The following is a 23,312-nucleotide window of genomic DNA, read 5'->3' as shown; positions in this document are numbered from 1 at the left end:
AGGCATAAAAAGGCAACTAATGATTCACGTAGTAAACTTGAAGCTTCATAGTAACAATTTCTCATAAAAGACTGTTGAATTTTTTTTGACCCAGCAGTTTATAGAATAAAGATGATGGTCAACAAGATGTGATCAAAGCGTGTAGAAAAACAAAAGTGAAAGGTAACCTTGGATATCGGTCTGTCCTTGAGCATGTGAAGAGATAAAAAAAAAAAAAAAGTCGCAAAAGCTGTGAAGCCCTCTCCTCTCCTTTTAGTGTTAGTCATCAGGGATTTTTTTCCCTTTTTTTTCTTAATGCCGGAGTGCCTTATTTGCTGTCAAAATGTCTTACGAGTCTTAATAGAGGAATGCCACAGCTCATTTCCTTGTAACGCCATTCATATGCTGGTGAAAGAGGGCATGTCTAAAGATCTAAACAGCCGGCTTTTTAGGGCCCACATTAGAGCTTGTGTGTCATTGATTGACATTATTTGGTTTGACAGGGCCTCACATCAAGGTTAACCTCACGGACAAAAAACGCTGCCCGCACCAACACACACCCACGTGCTACGCTCGTGCTACGCTATGCTCTCAACCTCCTGTTGAGAGCCATGATGATGATGATGATGATGTGTGTGTGTCATCTTCATTGTTGTGAGCGTGATGCCAGGTGGAGATTTGGAGACTTAATTGATAACTAATGGAGCGGCATGTGCCGAGTTTACCCAGGAGAATTGACGCTCCGCGTGTGTGTGTGTGTGTGCAATTTGACTTACTCAGCAGTATATCTCCGGATGGCGGTGAATTAAATATGAGCCCAAAAGATTACGACGGGCAGTGACACACGTCAGTCTCGGTCACCTGACCTCCAGACCAAACAGAAAGTGTGTGAGAATTGTCCACGCGCATCTCATCCTCAACAAGCCACAAAGACAAAGCGAGATCCCCGTGACCAAACTACAAGTGAAGCAGTTAATCTGTACAGATATTAGCTGAAGGGCCCTTGAGAGGAGCGGCGCCGAGCCCCCTTCTCCACCGTGCTACCCACGATGCCTCGCTGGCGCGCCACACGCCGCAGCCGTGGGATTCACACGCGCGCGCAGGCACACAGGAGTTGTCTGCTCATTTACCGTGGCGCTCGGTTTATCAAATTGCACCCCTGCGAACATCTCCAAAGTGAACGTGGAAGCCGAGGCCCGCAACAAAGCCGCAGGAATAAATTGCCCCCGCTATTCCCGGCAAAAGCCGATGGCGGATTTATTTCAGGCTTGGACCGCTGAAATCGAAACACTCCCAAGTCAAGTCGTCTTGCGCTTGCAGCTGTGAGTCCAGATTTCATGTACAATATTAACAAGTTAGCCATGTGTCCTGTGAATTAGCCAACGCGGCAAACGCGGTAAAAGTTGGACGCTTTGGTGCACGCCTGTCGCAATGGTTCTCGTCACTCATGTCAGATCCTTTCTTCGCCCTTTAAGCACTTTAGGCTGCTTGTCCTCCTCTCTGGAAAAGACCATAATTACACTGTTTGTGATGAAGCCCAAGGGCGTATTCGTCCGCTGTCAAGTTCAACGTCTTATCCTCTTCCTCCTTCGCTTCGAACTTACGCTATAATATTTTCTTGAACCTTTGTCCGCTGCGCGTTTCTTACTCTTGAGTCTGCTTTTGGCCCCGGCGCGTCTTGTTTGTGTTTTGCGGCGTGTCGCTCAGCTCGAAGGCTCGTGTGTGATAATAGCTGGTAGGCGATGCCGATATGAAAAGGGTCCTTCAAGGATAGCCTTTTGGCACACATTGAGCAAGGTCACATTGTGGACTGAAAGCAAGAAGTGCTTTCTTGATAGGTAACAGAAAAAAATAGAAAAATAAGCAGGCAGATGTGCGAGCTGCTGATTCATAATAAAACAGATTGGTGTGCGAGAGGGGCCAGTTGCAAAAAAACTTTGGCTAGGTTCCTACTGCAGGGCTTAACTCCCACTTCTGAATTTTTTGTGTCGTCCAATTTGGACTACATTTCCAAATAAATGTGACCTGTGTGTGAACCCCTAACAGCCCGAAACTGTCCCGCATGCGCAGAGGACACCATGATGTCACACAACAAATACACTTAACATTTGTGTTTACGGAAATACCTTCATGAGTGACCCAATGGCTGTCATACCGGAACCACAATATTTTAAATTTGTTACATTCAAGGTGGGAACGAGCGGGAAAGGTGGAGTATTTGGCAATGGCATTTTGTGCCGTGACGTCAACGTCTCCCTCGCTCCACGCAAGCAGACACACACACGCGCATACAAAAAATTACTCTTTGTTTTCTCTCCCTCAGAATATTTTCAAACTTGTCCGCCACATTCCGCTATTGTTGTTTTCTTTTTTCCCACATGCTTGCACCCTTTTGAGCGCAGAACTTTGACAATTGATGCATGTTTGTTACGTCTGCGTCGGATGAATGCGACCCGGCCATTCAGACCAGACTCGCATATCAAAAGATCAGATACGTATCGGATTTAGTCCCACACCCAAGCGGCCTGGGTCGAATATAAAAAAATCAGATGTGTGTTGTTCACATTACAGGATACAGGTCGGATAGACGCATTTTCAAAGTAAGATATAACTGATCACTAAAAACTAAAGCACTTGAAGAATGAACACAAAATAAAGGTCATCTTAATGGCCCTGCGTGTGAACAAGGATGGACTCAAACGGTGTATCAGTCTGCTAGTTCTTTTCTTGAAACCGAGAACGTAAATGATTCAAATTGGAGCGCTTGAAGGATTCTTAAAACAGAATAAATCTCATCTCAATGCAGAGGTTGTGAATGGATTCAGACATCGATTCGGTTTGCTTGCTTCTTTTCATGAAAACGTGGTGCAACCTTGGCTAACAAAAAATTCTCTGTAAGCAACTCCTCTGACTGCTAACACCCAACAGATTTCGTCCGCTTCCACCCTCCCACTCGCCCATTACCGTAATTATTGTAAGAATAACATCTTCATTTCAGATGTGATGAATTTTTTGCAGCTCCTAGTGTTGTAATTTCGGTGGAAACCGGGTCAAAATTGCTCTTTGGAGGTTAAAGGTTGCCGACCCATGCCTGAGACCCATGTGCATATCGCCGTTCACCGATCCTGCAGTGAATCTCAAAAATCCATTGGAAATCTAGCTGTTAAAAAAAAAAAAAAAAAACAGATAAGGAACAAAATGTTACAAAAATTTAGATTTTGTGGATAGTTTTCCCCAAGCCGCGGCCACGCCCCCTCCGCTTCCTTCTTTTTGTTTTTTCCGCCCGGTCATATTTGCGATCAATGTGTCTACTCTGCGATTATCGTCTTTCATAAAAGCAAACACCCCGGCAGCCAGGGAGCGCCAAAATGAGCAGATTTACATTCGAGTCGGGGAGCGCTGTCCCAGCACCGGATCCTTCAGGAAGAACCGGAGGCTCAGGTGGGCTGGCGGGGCTCGGAATGGCCAAGTTGCAATACCGGCCTTCTTGCTCACAGCCATCTTTACAGCCTCCTCTCTAAATCCCCGCTCCGCATAAACTTCCCCTCTGATGTGCCCACCCCCAAATCTTCATCTATCATCTAGTTGGCAATGGCATTGTTTTTAATCATCAGAACCTCAAAATTATTATCGCTTCTGATGCGGCAATTAAAACTTCAGGTCAGAGGCACAACGAGCGGTGATCAGCAGCCGAGCCGAGAAGTTTTAATTAGACGATCAGAACCATTAATGCACAAAAAAAAAGGTGTGCGCTGGGAAATTAACGGGAACGTCTTAATCAGGGTTAGCGACTCCGAAGAGGAGTCAAGTGAACAGAGAGCAAAAAAACAAATCATTTCCGCACCACTGGGACAAAACTCAATTAAATATGGATGCGGAAAAATGGAAATTTCCCGGCATCAGCTTCACAGACTCTTTGAAAAGTGTGGCAAAAAACGCACTCGGGGGTTGGCGACCCCGCCTATTGGTATTCTCGTCTAATAAAAACGAGGGGCCGGATGCCGGGGTCCGTGGCGGCGGACCTGGTCCGTCAGTGGCTTTCCGCTTCACTCGCTGGCGGAGGACAGCCGGAGGTCTGGCCATTGCCGTTTCAAACGCCGCCGCGCTCGAGATAACGCGCACGCCTCAAAGACGCAACGCGGGTTCAAGGAGGTACGCGCTGATTGATTCGTCCTGCAAAGGTTCATAAAGTTATAAGCTTAAACAAATCTCAGTTGCATCATGTAAAATAATCTTCATCTCGCAGACCCTGTTTGTATTAATTAAGTCCAGATATTGCTTACTTATTTGCCTCCGCATCATTCATATTGGGACTCAGCAGGAATCTCAGACAATTTAAATCGTTTTATGGGGTACATACGGAGGGCACGTTTGCTGTGTTCATGACACTAAAGCGGGTCTTCATCAACGTCTACCACTCTTATTCAGACCATAAAATTCATCGGCCGCACAAACAAACTAAACTATGGATTTACTGCGCAAGGCTTTATGGCAGCACTGCACAAGACTATGGAAATATTCGCAACAATGAGGCTTATTGTATTGAGTAAAAGGGATAATTGGTAGGTTTTAAAAATGGAAGATGAATTGAATTGTGAAATTGAGATTTCTCAAGTGGCAGAATGCTGTATGTATGGAAGACATGTTTAAAATGGCTTCCACTCAATTCGGACATTTAACGCGATAATCCACTTAATTTTTAACTCTAAAAAGTTCATCTTTTGGCCATAGTTAACTTTATTAGACAACCCAGTTTGACACCTGAAAATTAAAATAAAAAATAAAAAAACTGTATAAATAGGAACCTCAGATTGAATGCATGGACCTTCAAAATTACAACTTTTGGAATGATTTTTCAAGTGCAGTTAATAGTTTTAAAAACACCTTTTTTGCATTTGCTGTCAAATGACCTCACATGTGGAAGGAAGGTAATGACCAATAGCAGTTCATCTTATGAGTGTCACATGACCAGGGAGTGAGCCATGATTGGTTGTTACCCTTGCGCACAAGTGACATCATTTTCAGTCAAAAGCAAAAAGAAAAATGTGATTTTAAGAATATGAAATGTACTTGAAAAATAACTTTAATTATTTATTATTGCCAAAACGTGAACTTTTTACTGCTAAAAATGGCTAAATATATGGACTATCCATGAAAGAAAATGTTTAAATTATAACTTTTAGATTTTAAATCAATATTATTTAATGTCTTTTTAAAAAAATAAATCAAACATCTAAATAACATTGTGGCATTTATTCCTTCCTTTAAAACCGATTCAAATCGTAATCATCCAGAATGGGTGAGCCCCCCCCCCCATGGTTGTTTTTTGAATATGATCTTGAAAAGACTTGAAAAGTAGACCAAGGTGTCAGAGCTTCAACACTGCCCATTAAAAATATCCAAACAAAAAACAAAACCGAACCCAGAGGAAGTCAGTCAGAGGTAGCGCCGTGACCTGCCTTCGTCACAGCCGTCATTAAAATTCTCCGATCCTTTGCTCGAAAGCCGCCTTGATTACAGTCTGTGCTCGTTCGCACAGATAATGCACTTCCAACAGCGTTATTAGGATTTGAAACGCCACTTGATTGGGCGCGATATCATTCTGGCACACAAACAGAGCGTCGACGTCGAAGGAAAAAAAAAAAAACAGCATTGTGGAGTTGCTTGTCATCTCCACAGTTGCGCGGAAACGTCCCTGAAAAGAAGCGGGGCCCGAGAACGACTTTCTGACTCAACTTGAATAGGACCCGAGCCCATTTCAAGCATTTACAGTAGTTTCCTCTCTTTTTCTTCAGCTTTTAGCCATATACAGACAAGAAGCGCTGCTTGTTCTTTGCTGGGCGCTGTTTCCTGTAAAAATAGTGTCAAACGTAACATAAGCACTTGGAAAAATTAGCTTCAGATGTTGTGTTTGACTTCAACATCCCCCCCCCCCCCCGCCACTATCTCCAAACTCGCACTCCTGACTGAGCTGTCAGCTCGTTGACAATTAGCACAGCGGAGTAAAACAAAAGTGTAAATAGGTCCAATCCGCATAACGGCCTTGTTTTTCTTTCCGATATTCGTTAATAAGGCAGAACGCTTAGCGGACTCATCGGGAGGTGGAGGAGTAGCGCTCCCACAGGGAAAAGTTGTTCTTTCATGTCGGTCCCTTTAGATTTGATTTCATTGTACGCTATCATGCACACAAACGACTTGAGGTAAACAGCTTTCGTGTTACCATAGCAATGTGTAATGTAAGCAAAGGGCAAAAAAAAAAAAAAAAAAAAAAAGCTGCTGCGGACAGAAACCTCAGCATAAATAACGGTGAAGACAGCTTCCATAAACCAGCCAACCTTAACACCGTCCTCCTTGGGGGCTTTTAAGTAAGTTCTGCTCACGTACTTTGTTGTTAGAAGAAAATCCTACATAAATAGTCTCTCATGGAGAGAAACAAGTGCGCAGGGGTCATTTTCTATGAGGATCCAGAGATGGCAATGCAAAGGAATAGGTAGTTAAAGCATGAAATACCGAACACAGTAAAGTCGGGCCGAGGGGGCGGGGGCGGGGGGTGGGGGGGGGCGGACCTCCACCGCAACACCCAAATGACCTCAATCTTCCTCGGAGTGTACTTGTAAAAAAAACAAACAAAAAAAAAAGTTGGAAATTTATGTCTTCCACTTCCTAATAGTTTTTCCAGCTGATTTTGTTTCTCTACCACCCCCCGCCCTCTGCGCCCCTTCGAAAAAAAAAAAAAAAAAAACCGCCGTCCTCTAAAAGGTTAGCCTTTCAGCCCCGCTCGCAATTGTCTAACACTAATTTGTTGGTGTAATGCGCCGCCGCCGCTTGCCTCCACCCTCAGCTCTCCAAACGACATCATTCCCCGAGTCATTGTTTCGCTGAGGAAGTGTGCAATGTAAATACAGTAACTGAGAAAGCATGTGTGGCGAGCGCCGCTCGCATTGTCCGCCGACGGGGTGATTTGTACACTCCCTCCAACGGTATATCCTCTAATGATTCTTTGCAAAAGAAAATGAAAACAGGATTTTATGTTGCGGCGGCGTGATTTACATAATGCCAGCAATGGCTCACGCGTGATTGTGTTGCGTTTTATGGCCGAGGGAAAATGAAGTGGCTCGCACTTGTTATAGAAAGTCAATTGAGTCTTAAAGATAGAACTTTGCAACCTATGATATCATGCATTCCTCTCCGGTGAAATTGTGCGCATATTATGTTAGGCGAGATGCGGAGTCAACAACAACGAGAATAAATATCCGCTTCGGCTCGCCTGCCAGAGCTTTAACGTGAAATGAAAAAAACAGATCGCAACTTTTAAAAATATCACGAATGCCGCGTTGCTCCTTAGTTATTTACAACCCCGATAAAAATCTGGCCTTGAGTCGGAGTCTGCAAAATGCCGTCGCAAGGTGAACTTTGGTGGCTCTGGAAATAAAGCGAAAGGTAACAGAGTGCACTTTCTGCCCTAAAAAGGCAGCTCGGGATGCGGAATGCCACGGGCAGCTGTTCCTGCCTCATCAGAGGACATGTTATAAAGATAGCCCCACTTGGGTTGAAATAATGCCACCCGTTCCCGCCCCAAAGCGCACTCTGACGCGCTCTATTGTTCGGAGGGGCCATCCCGGGGGGACTCGGCCCGGCCCGCGCGGCGCGTCCGCGTGGCGGGTTTTTGCGTGACGCGCTACGCTCGCCTTGTCAAGCGTCAGATCGCACGTAGGGTCCGCGTCGTAAGCGCTCACCAGGTTTCTTTTTCATCGCCGCTTGGCGGAATGAGTCAGAGGTTCGTCACATTTTGACTCATTTTGTTTAGCTGTAAGTGACACAATAAATTGGTAAAGGTTTGTGGTGGGGGGTATTTTTTTTCACTCATTCTGAAAAAATTCAGAGCCTAACACATGCTGAGCCAGTGTTTTAAAGTAGACAATTGACAGAATACAATTAAAATTCATCGAGAAATCATTTTTTTTAAAGGGCAAAAGCATACGTGGTGCACCGGTGTCAAACTCAAGGCCGAGGGCCAGATCTGGCCCGCCCGCCACATCATTTTACGTGGCCCGCGAAAACCTGATTTGAGTTCAGGTTTCTGGCTAAAGTCTGAAATTTGCAAGTTGTCTTCAACTGTTACAAATTTCAAGGGAAAAAGAAGCATATTTTTGTTCCCAATCTCTTTTGAACAGATTTTACCGACCTCTGATTTCAAAAGTAGCAAAGTGTGTGACAAACACTTCAAATGTGTTCCGGCCCTCTGACAGAAACTCCAATGTGAACCACGATAAAAATGAGTTTCACACCCGTGCTTTACACAATAGTACAGTAAAAAAAATATCAAGAAAAACCAACTACATAAAAGAATTCAAAACAGTAAAAGGGACAATAAAACCAAAAGAATACTGATCAAACAGTTCCAGGCTATACTGGGTCAAAATGTTGACTGCAACGATAGTTTTTTAAGATGAGATTTAAAATTTCAAACCCTGACAACAACTCAATTATCAAATGAATCGATTTTAATCATTAAGGAATCTTTAGAGCCATTGTTTATCTTCAATTATAGAAACGATCAAATTTCAAACTCTCAATAGTGTTTTTCCAAAGAGTACAAATGACTTCATTGTTCTTTGAAAAAAACAGCAATAATTTGTGTATACACTGAGAAAATTGATTTCATAACATATTTTGAATCAAAACTAATGTTCAAGTAATCGATGGAATACTCACTTCTAAAAATATCGGATAGTGACAGGACGAAATACAATCATAGTTTTTCTAACTATTTCTGTCATTTCTAGATGTCTATTGAATGATGAAAAAACAACAGCTGGAAAGGTTTTTTTTTTTTTTTTTTTTGGTGGTCACTTTATCACTCAATCCCCCAACGCATTTAAAGTGCAAAAGCGCCACGGCACACGGTCCCAATACCCATCACCATAAAATATTTAGTCCGATGAAAAGAGTTGAAAGTTTTGCCCGGCCCGGCCCGGCCCGGCGCCGTCGGCGTCAAGACCGGACGGCGGTCCCTTGAGGTGCGAGCCAAGATAACGTTTCAGCGTGTCTATAGCGCTGTCATGTGAGGGATTATGTCGCCTGCTTGTACCGTAGTAGCATTGTGGGTTAAGGGCTATGTGGGGGGGGGGGGGGGGGGGGGGGGGGGGGGGTGATACATATCTGTCTGTGGTTTCAGCTGCCACTGCTCTTTTCTCCTTGTTTTTTTCCACCACCCTGAGCTGCCAGCGGAGGTGCCACTTGGAAAGATATGTACAGTATCTCTGTGTCCTCGCGCTTGCGCTCGTTTAAGTGCTTTGAGGGGTTATTAATAGCGCCGGTTACCATTCAATGTCCGTTGTTTTTCCGTCGCGATATTTGAAATCCGATGTCGTTTATGGCCGCGAGCTTTGCCTAACCGAGGCGATTTTTGTCTTCTTTCTCCTCTCGCAGCTGAAAGGAGTTTATGCACTGAAACGACCTCAGGAAAACCCAAGATGGCCGCCAAAAGGAAAGGTGGCCTAAAACTCAACGCTATCTGCGCCAAACTGAGCCGGCAGGTGGTGTTCGACGGCAGCTCGCAAAACGCGGAGGGGGACCAGAGCGTGGCCGAGAACAGCGAGCGGGGCAGCTCCCACTACGACGACAACGAGACCAACTTCGGCGAGAGCCTCAGCTTGAGTCAGAGCTTGGAGGAGGACCAAAGGAGGCGCGAGGCCATCGAGAAGTGGGTGAACGGCGAGTACGGCGACGAGCCGCCGCCGGCGACCGAGGGCGGCGACGAGCGGGAGCGCGATCTCCGGGACGCCGACGATGACGACGCCCCTCCCGAGGGCGTCTACATGGTCCGGCCCAAAGGCTGCAGCGACGAGGAGGACGACGACGGCGAGGAGGCGGAGCCTTTGGCGGGCTCCGCCGACGGCAGTTACCACGACGACAAAGATGCCGACGACGGGCCTTCCAAGCCCGACGCCTACGCGCCGCCCGGCGAGACCCCCGGCCGCCGGGCGCCTTTCTCCTCCCCAGGTACGTCTGAGCTCGCGGCGCCGCGGTCGCGTCGCCCGCCGCTCTCGCGTCAGCCTTTAAAAGGTTCCACTTTAGAGTATTAAGGGGCGAAGGCTCCATCTCTGCCCGCGCGAGAAAGCGAGAGATCGACAGAGCCTCGGTGCCACATGCGCGTAAGCTTAAGTGTGCCCATTATTGGAGAGAGACGCTCTAGAGTTGCATTATGAATAGTCCCTGACATTATTACCCTAAAGACGGATTCAACTGGCGCGCTGGAGGGCGAACACAGGAACTTGTCAGTGTGTGCTAAACTGTATGAAGAACTTCATAAATGGAGTAGGCTTACAACGCCGGGCAGTTGTAGCAGCTGCGCGTGGTCAAGACCACATGGCGGGGCCGGCCTAAGCTTCGCATTACGCTCGGATTACATATTGAGTCTTTGATTGTCCCCGAGCTCACTAAAGTTAGCCACCGCTGCACCGTCGGCTCCTCTACGCCCGCCCAGCGTTATTATCTTCCGGGGGATCGCCAATAATCATAAAAACAGAGCATCCTTAGCCTTCCCTCTGAATTACTCCAAAAGAAGATACGCGGGGTGAAATGTTGTCGTCGGTCCGCCCCGGGGTTAAAATGTGTTTGCGCGGGTACCGCTTTAGCCCTCCTGTCATGTTGTGGGTCAGACCCAGCCATATAACAGTTCAAGTCATTCTTGAATGGATTTTATTTCGCGCAAGCAAACAGAGCGTTCGCACACGTTTCTGTGAAGATGCTTGTTGAAATTTCTAAACTTTTTTTAGAAAATTGTTCTTTGTTCCTGCGGGGATCATTTCACAAATTGACCCAGGATTTTGTTACTGTTACAGAGAAAAACACAATCCTTTTTCATTCGTGTTTCCAAACTAAATCAGGCCTTTTTACACTTTGATACAATCAAACAAGTCCCCGGGTCATATTGACCCAGAGTCATTATTGTTATTCCTTAGAAATTAACTGTTTAAAATCGGAAAAAATGGCATTTGGGGAACATTTTGGTTCTTCCTTTCAAAATAAATAAATAAAAATAACACAAGGGTTAAGAGACTTTTTTGTGTGTAGCGGTAGTAGAATTGAATAGAATTATAAATAAAATAGAATGTATTTATTGTCATTGTATAGCTGCCATACAATGAAATTTAGAGTGTTGCACCAATTGGTGCAAAATAAATAAATATGAACAATAAAAAGTATAGGTTAAAAAGCATGGTTTCACATAGTATTTTTGTTATGTTTTGTTGTTATTCATAGCGTTCGTGGTTGAGTCATCGGTAAATGTAAGCTGTACAAAGAAGTAAAGGCGATCGATCATTTTGAATGAGGATACTAGTTTCAAATAAAAAAAGCGAAAAAAAAATTAAAACTCGAAAAAGTCCAAATATATCAATATATCATCAACTAATCAACTGAGTAATAATGTAATCATTTAGAGCAATTGTCTGAGCCTTGCAACTCATGCAAAAATGTTTTTACTATTTTTTTTTACATATTTTACATATTTTTTGTCAAAAAAGTCATTCATTTTTGCAGAAAGCCTTCTATATGCAAATCATGCAAAAACAGGTGACAACAGAGTAGAAATATGACGTTTCGCAGTAACAAAGTACAATTTGTAATCTTTCAAGGCACATTATCTGCCAAACAATTAATTGTCAAAAATATCAAAGCCGATTCAGATGAACAGATGTTAAATAAGGGCACAACAATTGAACAATAAAATGTTTTTGGCACTTGAAAAACAGATGTCCCGTGCTATCCATTGTGTTTTAGTCAAAATAAGACATTTGTAAACATCTGTTTTTACTTTGCAAAACAATGACCAAAAACAGTAAAAAAAATCTGTTTCAAAAATGTTTGTTTAGTTCAACATCAACCCTTCTTGCGTGATATTGCTTAATTGTTGTTTAGTTGTACTTTTATAACAGAAGGGTACCGCATGTTTACAAAGTAATCTGTAAACGTGGATTTTCTAATACACCTTAATGAAAGATGAGGTTATATTCAGTTAAATCGATGTTCAACAAAAAAACGATTTCATGGTGAGAGCCCCAATCAAAACAAAACATTTCAAGAATTTCAAGTTGAAAACGAAATTAAGGCTAATTTGGTTAGGCGTATATCTGAAAAAATCAAAAAGGAAAGAGCAATCCAGTGGAGGAACTTCTCAGGGGAAAAATAGCTTGTGTGTTTTTCATTTTTCTGTTCTTATTGTGTGTCAATATATGACTAATATGTCTAAATGAACACAGACGGCCCACACCCTTAGCTCCACCATCACTGCGACACTTCATTTTGTTTTCCTCACAGTTCCTCTTTGTTGATTGTAAGTAGGGCATCTATACTTCTGTGTTTCTCCTCGGCACACAATTAAAACATTTTTGCTTCTCTCTCTCTCTCTCTCTTGCTCTCTCGCTCTCTCTCTCTCTGCACTGTCGTTCAAAGGCTGATGCGCAGTGCACATAATTATGCATATAAACATAGTGGCTTAATTATCTCTCACAACATCAGTGACAATGTAATTAACAAACATTGCAAGATCAATGAGAGAAACTGCGACCTTCAAAACATTTAACTCCTCACGCTGAGGAATCGTGCGGGATTTCCTATCAGCGCCAAAACCCCTGAATACTTTTCCAGCTAAATTGGATGTCGAATGAGAGCCCCCGTCCGCCCGTGCCACGCAACAGGAAATTAAAAAAAAAAAAAAAAGCTCATATTATGGATCAATTAAGTTGAACCAAGACTTTAAAAAGTTTCTGAATAGTTTATCCCGTGTCTGAGATGTTACTAAGTACTGTCTTTTCCTTCATAGCAGAAATATACTTCAAATAAAATACATAGAACATGTTAAAAATCGAAATATTGAAAAACAAGAGCATTGTTCTTTAAATCCAGCCCAAAACTGTAAAAATTTGCACATTTAGCCTTTGAAACGGTCATTATTATACAGTCAGATAAAATAGTTTCAGAAGAAATAATACAAGAAAAATAACTATTAAAATCAATACATTAAAGCAGAGTAATTATTTTTTTGTGTGTGTTTGTGCTACAGGATACTTCCTGTGCTTTTGAAAAATGAATGTCTGTTTGTATCGACCGTGAGGGGTGTCCAAACTACGGCCTGCTAGCCATTAGTGGTCCAATATTCTCTTTTAAGCAGCCCGTAGCATGTACGAAAAACGACATTTTGCACAGCCCGCAACACTGTTTTAAACACAGATGGAAAGTGTGGCTGGCAAAAATATGGGCGTGGCAATGCTATTATAACACCCACATCCCACTCGTTGGGGGATGTGGTTGTAGGGACTAGCAACGCGACGAATAAGGGATTTTTAGATAGCATAAAGCTTTTGTCAAAGTGCTGACACAGAAACACCGTTTACAGTTTTTATAACTGTGACAACAACTTTTATAACAGTAAGTCAAATGCTTTCACTTTCTGCTCTGTGTCAAAGTCTGATTTTTGATCATATATGATAAATGATCCTCACGTAATAGTTTTTTAAATAGTGACAAACCATATATATATATATATATATATATATATATATATATATATATATATATATAGACATATAGATATAGATATAGATAGATAGATAGATAGATAGATAGATAGATAGATAGATAGATAGATAGATAGATAGACAAAGAGAAAAGAAAGAAATGATATGAAAAGCGCCCCCCCAATAAAACATCCCAAATTGTGCAAATTTGTTGTAAGTGACATTGTGCAGGTATGATTCCAAAGTGACAAGCCTGCTAGTGTTCCAACTCTCGATTAGTCCATATATAGCCACTCGTGTGCACCTTTATCATCAGTGACACCTCTGCCTCTCGTCCCATTTGCAGAGCAGCTATGCCACACTGATGCCCATATTTGGCCTGCCTAAAGGAGATATAATGCCCATCTGTTATCATATCTGCGAGAGAAAATGTGGCCTAATTGCCTCCAAATAGACAAGGCAGGTCTGCGTCTCCTTGCATTTTCAAGTGGAAAAGATAGGGAAAGATTTTCCAGTGGCATCAAAGAACACCCAAAAAAAAAAAAAGGAATTAAGATTGTTCACATTAGAACGGATCAATACAACCCTAACGGTCAGTTTGAAGCAGCCTGATAGGGCTTGAGTTGGAAAAGTCATTTGCGGCGTTCAAAAAAAAAAAAAAAAAGGGTTATCTGCTGTGCGTGGCAGCCCTAATCCTTACAAGCCAACATCATTTAACTTGCACTGATAGCGTGGTCACATGGCTTCCTCTCTAAATACACCACTTACTCTTTTTTTTTCTTCTATCAAAGGATAATGATAATACCCAAGGTAAATTAAAAAACTTAAAAAGCATCATGGCACCATTACAAATCACATATGTCTTTTTTTTTAATATGTAGTACTTTCTCTGATGTAAAATTAGAGCATCACTCAAAGTCAACACAAGTTAATCATAACGGGGTCAACGTTTACATTGGTGATTATGCTATATGTTTAATTTTCAAATTGGCAATTTGGCAATAGGCTTTCCATCCAAATATGGCGATTGAAACTTTTTCATTATGCCTCGAGTGGTCCAGCGCCGTTCCGCGTTGTAACCGGTGTAGGCCGGTCTACCCTAACTTTAGAGACATATGATCCACCGCGTCCTGAAATGACCTGAAAAATACGGCGGCACCAAAGTCCATTCAAATTTTTTCAAGTCAGTCGCACCTGTTGTGTGATTTTAGTCCCCTAATGTCTTTTGAAGCACATTCAAAAGTCGGCCCGTTACCCGTGAGAAACAAAAAATATGAACGTCTACGACAGGAAACTCAAATTTCAGTTTATCTGAAAAAAAAAACGGCAAAAATGATCTACGCTCGACCCATTCCTCTTAAATGTTTCATGCCCTTTTCCATCCAGCGGATACTCTTTCACACTGATCCACCGCGCAGAAGAGTGACCCCCAAAGCGGTGGGTGGAAATTTGGGGATTATTTTACATGCTGCGCAGGAGATGTGAAAAGCAGAGCGCAGCAACTCATTTAGCAATAACTGAGAAATTGGAGACAGGAGCTGAAATATTTGTGTATTAATTACACAAGTGGTAGGCGGTATTACCCCTGACCAACTTAAGTGCGCTCCGCGGCTGAAAAAAAGCAATAAAGCACTTTTTAAACGGGTAATGGAAGAACTGAAGAACTTTGTAGCACGTTTTACTCAAAGTTAAGCACTATTCTTTGGAGTGGATAATGCAGCCAGGAGGAATTTTCGTCGAGTACGTAATTGTTCCCGTAGGTGATAAAAACATGCGCTTTTTTTTTTTGTTTGTTTTTTTTAGGCTTGATGAAGTTGAGTGACGTTTTTGGGGGGGAAGGAGGTTTGATAACTGCATGAAAAAAAGAATATGGTTATGAATATGGATTTTAGGACGGTTTACATCGATTCTGAAATTGAATTGAATCCCAATTGTTATGTGGATCGATTTTTGGTTTTGGCACATGCCATAATAAATACCGTTCGATATATTCTCCTACTAAATTCCAAGATTTTAGAACAAACTTTTGACTGTAATAATTAATACAAATACTTTGTTGACAGTTTTACAAAAGCAATCCAATTATCGTGTCATATTTTCCCTGTTTAATCAATTGTCACATAACGTAAAGGATTTGCGTGTTCGGTTTGTGGTGAATAGATTCAAATGTAATCAGAACGGAATAAAATCTCCAAGGTTTGTGTTCAGCGTTTGCTCGATGAAGTCAACCTGCAAATTTCTGCAGCAGCATAACGTGAAACCAAAACAGGAAAAGCGTTGCCTCAGACTGCCTGTCGACTGTTTGCCAAAACAAAATACACAAAGAACTTTCAACTCTGTTCTTTGTCAGATCTAAAATAACAAGTCCGGTAAATTTCTTGCTTCTTCATATCGTATCTTCGTGTGTAAAAATTTGTGATGCGGGTGCAGTTTTTCATTCCGGATCTCTTAAAACAGTGATCCAGGCCGTTTTAAAAAGTGATTCATCTGATTTTTCAGGAGAAGCATCTGCCCTCCGAGACTATGCGGCCAACACAATGAATGAGTTTTTGGGAATGTTTGGCTACGACGACCATCATATGCGGGACGAGCTGAACAAGAAGATCAGCTTCGAAAAGCTCAAGGCCGCTACCTCAGACCCCTCGTCCCTCAGCAGCGAAGAGGCCACGCGGCGAGCCCGTTTCTCCAAGTACGAAGAGTACATCCGAAAGCTAAAAGCCGGGGAGACCCTACCGTGGCCCATGCACGCTTCCCCATCCAAACCAGATGACCTCAATTCAAAACTGTCCCAAGACAAAAGTCCAACCATGCTCCAGACCTCCGGCGGCCTGGCGTCGGCCGAGCCTCAGATCTTCCCCGCCAGCTTGGATCACAAGCAGCAAGGGGGAACCCCGTTGGCTGCCGCACAGCCGTCAAACCCCTCCCACTTGCAGAACATGGCCTCCCGGGCCTCCAAGTATGACTTCTTCATTCAGAAACTTAAAATGGGTGAGAGTATACAGCCCAACGGCAATGCTTTTAAACGGCCATCCAAATATGACCTGGAGAACGTCAAGTTCCTGAACCTTTTCAAACCGGGCGACGGCAGCCCTGATATGGGCGGGGCCATCGCCTTTAAGACGGGTAAAGGCGGTCGCCCTTCCAAGTATGACATCAGAACAATCCAGAAGCTGATGCCAGGAAATCCCGAAGGCTCTCTGATGCCCAACATCCTTGCGACGGCGCCGGGTAACCCGGGGGCCCCCGGCGTTCCCGCTATTGGCGCGGCCGGGGCCGGTATCCCACCGGGACTCACCGTGGACCAGACGGGCCATATAAGCTTTACCGCGTCTGACTACCTGAAGTCCAGCTTTTCCAAAACCGACTCCATCACCACTGGCACTGTGTCCTCTGTGAAGTAAGTCTGCTCACACCGAATTCTATTCAGATCACACTTTTTTAAAATTCTGACATGTTTAGATGTTATGCCATTTGACCTGCAAAACCCTGGATTTACCGTAGATAACCAGCAGAGCACTTTTGTGCATCAATTGCCACTTTTGAGTGCATAAATGGGTTATTGTTATGTATTGTATTTGAAAAGTAATCCCAGTCAATAAGCAGCACTTTTTATTCAAAAATAACATTATGGCATTTTAACAATGACCGTTATTATATAATTACTTTTGAATGTGCATAATTTTCCCCAACATATTGCTCCCGCCGCGCATTCTCGCTCACAAGTGAGGCGGAGACTGCTGCTGGAAGTAGAGTGGACACCTTGGACAAGACAGTTTGTCAATCCGCTCACGGGCACTCCTACAAGACACGTGACATCCACCAATGAGAGCAGGAGTGGAATAATAACTCCAGGGCTGGCGTGGATGACAACTCCTGCCCTCATATTATTTTACTTACTACTTTGTGGATTTCACTTTTCGCCGGGGGGTTTGGTCCCCATTAACCGTGAAATACGAGGCAACGCTGTAACCCCCCACTCCTATTTGACGATAAATTTTATCCGTCAGAATTTTGGTCCCGGAATGTCCATCGCACGTCGTAACACAAATATTGGAAGTTCAGCATTGTGGTTATTGCTTCTGAGAGGAACAGCTTGGAGCTCCTGTGAGCTCACAGACACTCAAGCGCAGCAGTCCAAGGCAAAGGTAATGACTACCCTTCGCGGAAGCCAACGACACCGTCCTTTGAAAAGTGCCCAACATGATGAGTTGCAAAGGCACATGAAGTGTTTACCCGCTCCCCTTGGAGACTGATTTAGCGCAGCCATCGCAAAGTGACTGACTTGGTTGATTTTGGCCCGGGTGTAACAACCCTCCTTTTAATTACTTTGGAGTCAGGGCTAACCTACCGGCGAGTCGCAGAGGCACAGGCTAGGCCGTCTGAGGAGTACACTTTAAAGCAAGCGAGCGAGAAGTCGCCTCGTGCGCACTACCGGAAACAAACCACCGTTTGATTAGTTTTAATCTTGTTCCTGGTTAGGTGAGGGCTATCAAAGGCGGCGTTCAAGAGCCCTCGGGCGGATCTCCCTCAGGGTCCGGCCCGGGTTAGATTGTGGGAGCTACGAGCTCGGCTAACCGACCCGTTTAGCGCGAGACGTGGTCTGGCGGGACGTCCTCCCCTCCGGGCCGGATTAACCTCGGGTCATTCCCCATGTGGAGCTTCACACGGAACTAAATGCCGCTGCAGAGGGGGATCCAAACCGTATTACAACTGCAGTCGTGCAGATAGTCACAAAGGGAATCCTGTCTGGGGTGAAAAAAAATGACCGTCCCTTTTAAATCCATTCCAAGTTGAATCAGCCGGATATCTGTTTGCGCCCATAAAGAGGATAGAATTTTCCGCCGCCACCCTATTATCCAGTTTTGCATATAAGCACTCACCAAAACACCCCCATAAAAGATTAATGTCCTTTTTGCTCCCGCATTTCTCCTTCCATTGGCTGAAAGGCCATGCATCAAATGTGCGCTCCTTCCATCTCTGATTCATACGGCGCAGGAAAATGCTGCTCTGCCACGAGAAAATGTGAATTGATAGCCCAAAGTTTCCGCAAGTAAATATTGTGTCACTTTGTGTTTATTAACAAGAGGCAGCCCAAAGCCGCCATTAATCCTGTCCCTTTTGTGTTTCCCGCGGCGTTAGGAATGGCCTGCCACCAGATAAACCTGCCAGCGACGACGTCAACCTCTACCAGAAATACATCGCCAGGTATGCAAATCCCTCAACGGGCCACGCTAAGCACCGATGAAACAATACATCCAAAGCAGACAAAGCGTTTCCCCTTCCGCCGATGCCGTTTTATTCGGCGGTCTAACTAGATTCTGTTATGAAGATGCTCCGTGTGCAGTCAATTGATTAAGAAAAGGCTTCAATTTATGTGGCGAGCGGGATGAAGGGTAATGAAAAAGAAATGGCTTGATTGTGCCCGTGACTGTAAATGTTCGAATGCGTTCCCGGAGTGTGTATACGACGCGTGCTAAAGCCCGCCTTTCGTTTTACGCCACCTGGAGAAAAACTCATTATTGGGCTAGTTCAAATTAAACGTAACTTTTAAGGTGCATGTAAACATTTGAGTCCAAAAGTCATTTTCACGATGGAGCTTCTCGGAAGTACGACGCAAGAAGACCAGGAAGTTGCCCCCACGTCCTTTCACCGACGCGCTTTTGAGACTCGGCCTATTTATCTGTGTCCACTGTTGTGTCCGTTTTGTCTCGCGATACAGCAAAGTTAATTACACCCCTCCTAAACGCATCATTGGAAAGGACAGGATGTCCTTTACTGAGCACACTAGGACTTAGAAGGGTAGCTTCAATGATTTAAAAGTGTAGACCAAAAAGAAATGAGCGGGTACAGTGGTGCTGTCATTATCAGAGATTTCTCAAATCAGTTATTCTATTTATTAATCATGAATATTTTCGTTCACCAGGTGACTTTGTATTTACCAATACTGATCAATTATGGTAAAGACAAGTGAAGCGTCTGCGTCTCCGGAAGATATTTTACTAGATACGCTTCATAAAAACACGTGTAGGGCATGTATAAAATGTATCGAATTGAAACAATGATTGTGGTCACAATAGCACAGCAGATATTATTCATTGCACAAGCTTTAGAAGAGAAGTGCAATAAAGCAATATTTCTACCGTAACACAGCAAGGCAACATGGATGTGCGTAACCCCAAGTCAATTACAAAACTTAGTCGTAAACATCTCTGTCAAAGCCTGACAGAGGATTTGATGGCTTTCCTTCAGGTCTGACATTTATTGTTAAAATCATAATACCCCAAAAAAATAAATAAATACAATTTGAGATGCTCCAAATGTCCGGTCAAAAATGGCAAATAATGTGTTTTTTTTTATTTTTTTTAAATCAAAACAATACACCTGAAAAAGCATTTTGTGATTGATGCAAAAAATGTCAAAATCATGCGAGCTGTATAAAAAATATTGACGGGGGTGAAATTACTGTGATATTTTACTTTATCACAAAAAAATGGATCATCTATTTGTCATATTATGTTTGCAAAACCCAATCAAATATCTTCTGTCTTCCATTCTTGTGATTGGTACGCCAATGAATAAAAATAAAGCAACCTAGCTTTACTGTAATTTATCACAAAAGGGAAAAAAACTAGAGGACATTGAAATGAGTCCGCTTTAAACAGACATTAAAACACAGAAGAAAACAAATCTTCCGTTTTATTTCATTTTCATCAATTTACAGGCTTGCGCAGGACGCCGCATGCCACGTTACTTTCCGTTCCCAAAGTCGATTGGCTGTTGCAAGTGTGTGACAAAAAGTTGACGTTTTCTCCATGCTTATCTTTTTGACCACTTGTTTCTCCTTTTTGCTTCTGTCCAAACATTTTCCTGTCAGGTAATCAATTACAAAGGCAAACTAAAACAACAAATAAAAGAAGAGGAGGCGTCTTTTGATGGCCTCAAAAACAATGCCCCCCCCCCAACCCCCCTTTTCTTCGTCTTTCATTTAGAGCTGATGCTCAAAGGTGATTATCCCTTGTTTGTTTATTCCGTCTAAAAAAGAAAGAAAAGCAGCATTTGAAAAGGCGAAGTGGCTTTGGCGTTAATGATTACTTCTCCAAGCCATAACATGAAGGGCACAAATCAAAGCCTTGGCACCGACACACACGCGCGCGCGCGCACACTCACGCACGCACACGCACAAAACCTCTTCCTTGGACTGATTACATTTTGCAAGAAGATTTAATTAAGGAATTTTTAATGAGGCTTCTGCTGGCACTGCCAAGAACTGTTTTGATATTTGCACTGCATAATGCATAAAATTTGTCTAAACATCTCGGCAGTTGATGCACGGGGAGGCTGCAGATAAGCTCAGATACAGTTTCAATTTCCGTGTTGGGTTGGGTTGGAGGGAAACAGAAAGGCGGGCTGGAAAATGGGAAAGGAGAGCTCATAAAAAGGGCAAATGTAGCAAAGAGCGAGAGGTAGGAGCAAGGGAGGCTCCTCATTGCGCGCAAGCGCTACAACTGATTCTGTATATCTCTGCACCCGATCCTTGTTGAAATGCATTTTTAAAATGTAGTTTTCGGACCGTAAGCCGCATTTTTTTTTCTCATGATTTGAGTCCAGTGCGGCTTATCTGCAGGTTTAGCTACAAATACTGTATGTGTAGCTAGGTGTCAATATATAGAGCAACTATGAACTGAAAATATGTGAATAAGATCATGTATCAAAGTTTGCAATGCGTAAAATTAATTCGTGCCTCCGCTATCACGACTTTTTTTTTTTCATTAAAAAAAAACTATATTGCGAAGAGACGCACTGTGAAGGTTTCCAGCATGCCAGACTGGCGAGTTAACTCGGCTGTGGAACTACTAGGCACTCCTACAAGACACGTGATTGGCTCCCGGCGCCAACATTGACCAAAGAGGGCAGGAGTTGCAATCTACTCCTGCCCCAACTCCCATAGTTGTGCCAGGTGCCAATCACGTGTCTTGTAGGAGCGCCTGCGAGCTGTGATTCCTCATGAAAGTACAAATACACAAATATAAAAACACTGCACATAATGTGTGTGTATATATATATATATATATATATATATATATATATATATATATATATATATATATATATATATATATATATATATATATATATATATATATATATATAGTCAGACATTGAGTATATATAGCTCCCGCATATGTATATATGTTCAGTCATATATTCAGTCAGTTGAAGATAGGTGCTGTAACCTGGCAATTCAAAGAAATGTAAAAAAAAAAAAAAAAGTTCATATACTGTACCATCTTTCTGTATAAATATCTGATGTTAGTCCGGTGAAACTTATCTGTGATATTTTTAATGTTCTTTTTTAAAGGGATAGCATGTAAGATTTAGACAGTTTTTAAGTACAGCCAGCAGGAGGTGCTGCATTTGCCATTGTCCATAGCTATAACAAACATGGCCGCCTCCGGAGAAATGCCACCCCCCTTGTAATATAATTTAATGATAACTAGACCTATGATCATATTTAAAACATACTGCTGGTCATTAAGAACACCTTCATTTGAGAATTTTTGAAATCCTTTCGAAAGAAAAACGTCCAAAATCTTACACACTGTCCCTTTAAGTTCTATTTTTGCTGCTGTGGCTTATATGACGGCGCGTTTTATAATTTGAAAAATAGGGTAAATAAATAAAAAAATCTAATCTCATCACCACAAAACATTTCCCTGGTAGTGTTTAGTCGCCATTTTCCCTCCTGCTTTCATGCGCCCACCAATTGCCTCGACACTTTGATCCGTCTCTTTATTGTAACTGGAGATGCGCTGCAATCTCTGCATCGTGGCGATATTAATATTTAATCTGCTGCTGAATAGCGGCGGCCCATTAGGCCCCCTGACGCGGCAAGTGGGAATTGTCCAGAGGCAAAGTGATACAGCTGGGCAATGAGCGGGGGGGGGGGGGGGGGGGGCAGTCTCAGGGGGCTCCGCGTCTTCATGAGGACGTAGGCGCGTCCAAGAGAAAGCGCAAATGTTTGGGACATGTGTCGGCTTTATTGCTTTTTAAACCTCCCTTCTCCATTTGCTTCAACCGTCTTCCGGGCGCAAACCCACTTTCACGCGCATGCATCCAACTTTCAAAAAAAAAAAAAAGTAGTGGATATGGCGTTCAATTAGCTTAATGAACTCTGCAAAGTGATCTGTAAATGCAGCTCTGGGATAATCTGAACAAGGAAAAAAACTGAAAGCGAGATGGGGGGGAAAAATATTACTTAGTCCCCTTCACGCCCCCCCAAACACACACACACACACACACACACACACACTCCCTCCTTTCCTTTTGCACGAGCAGATGGAGTTCTTGGCAGCAGCGGTGCAATGTTTATTTGTGTGTTTTCACTGGTAATTGGAGGATTTTAACAGTCATCATCGTCTGGCTTATAATCAGCACCATAAAGTTGCTGTACTGTAGCAGGCACCGGCAGACTTTTTTTTTTTTTATCCAGCGCCACACTAGACATGAAGAAATGGTGAAGGCGCATGTTTATCTTATTTTATGGACTACTTTCTTCTCATGATTTGAGTCCTGTGGCTTATAGTAGCTCATATATCATATATAGCTCATCTGCAGGTTTTTGTTGGTTTTATTTTATTTTTTTTGCAGTTCTTTGTTTGTTAGATTTTTTGCTAGCCAGGAGACAATCTGCTACTAAAGCAAATGTGTGTATCTGTGCAGGTTTGAATTAATGGCTGTGCACAAAAACAATTTTTAAATATAGTAGTACAATTTTTAAAAATATAAAAAATATTAAAAAAAATAAAATAT

General features: G+C 42.9%; 1 protein-coding gene across 4 annotated transcripts in view; it reads left to right on the top strand.

Annotated features, from left to right (window-relative positions):
* The window catches only part of casz1 (castor zinc finger 1), a 64,220-nt gene that overhangs the window by 8,733 nt on the left and 32,175 nt on the right, over nt 1-23,312 (top strand). For all 4 annotated transcript variants that reach the window (XM_088409019.1, XM_088409017.1, XM_088409018.1 and 1 more), the window contains exons 2-4: nt 9,412-9,984; nt 16,002-16,899; nt 18,642-18,707. In XM_088409019.1, coding sequence (XP_088265145.1) covers nt 9,412-9,984; nt 16,002-16,899; nt 18,642-18,707 — 1,537 coding nt within the window. The remainder of the gene's footprint in view (nt 1-9,411; nt 9,985-16,001; nt 16,900-18,641; nt 18,708-23,312) is intronic.

Source organism: Hippichthys cyanospilos, chromosome 2 (assembly GCF_059441005.1).
Source record: "Hippichthys cyanospilos isolate Australia breed blue-spotted pipefish chromosome 2, RoL_Hcya_1.0, whole genome shotgun sequence".
Classification (NCBI taxonomy): Eukaryota; Metazoa; Chordata; class Actinopteri; order Syngnathiformes; family Syngnathidae; genus Hippichthys; species Hippichthys cyanospilos.
This window is presented reverse-complemented; position numbering and strand designations above follow the sequence as displayed.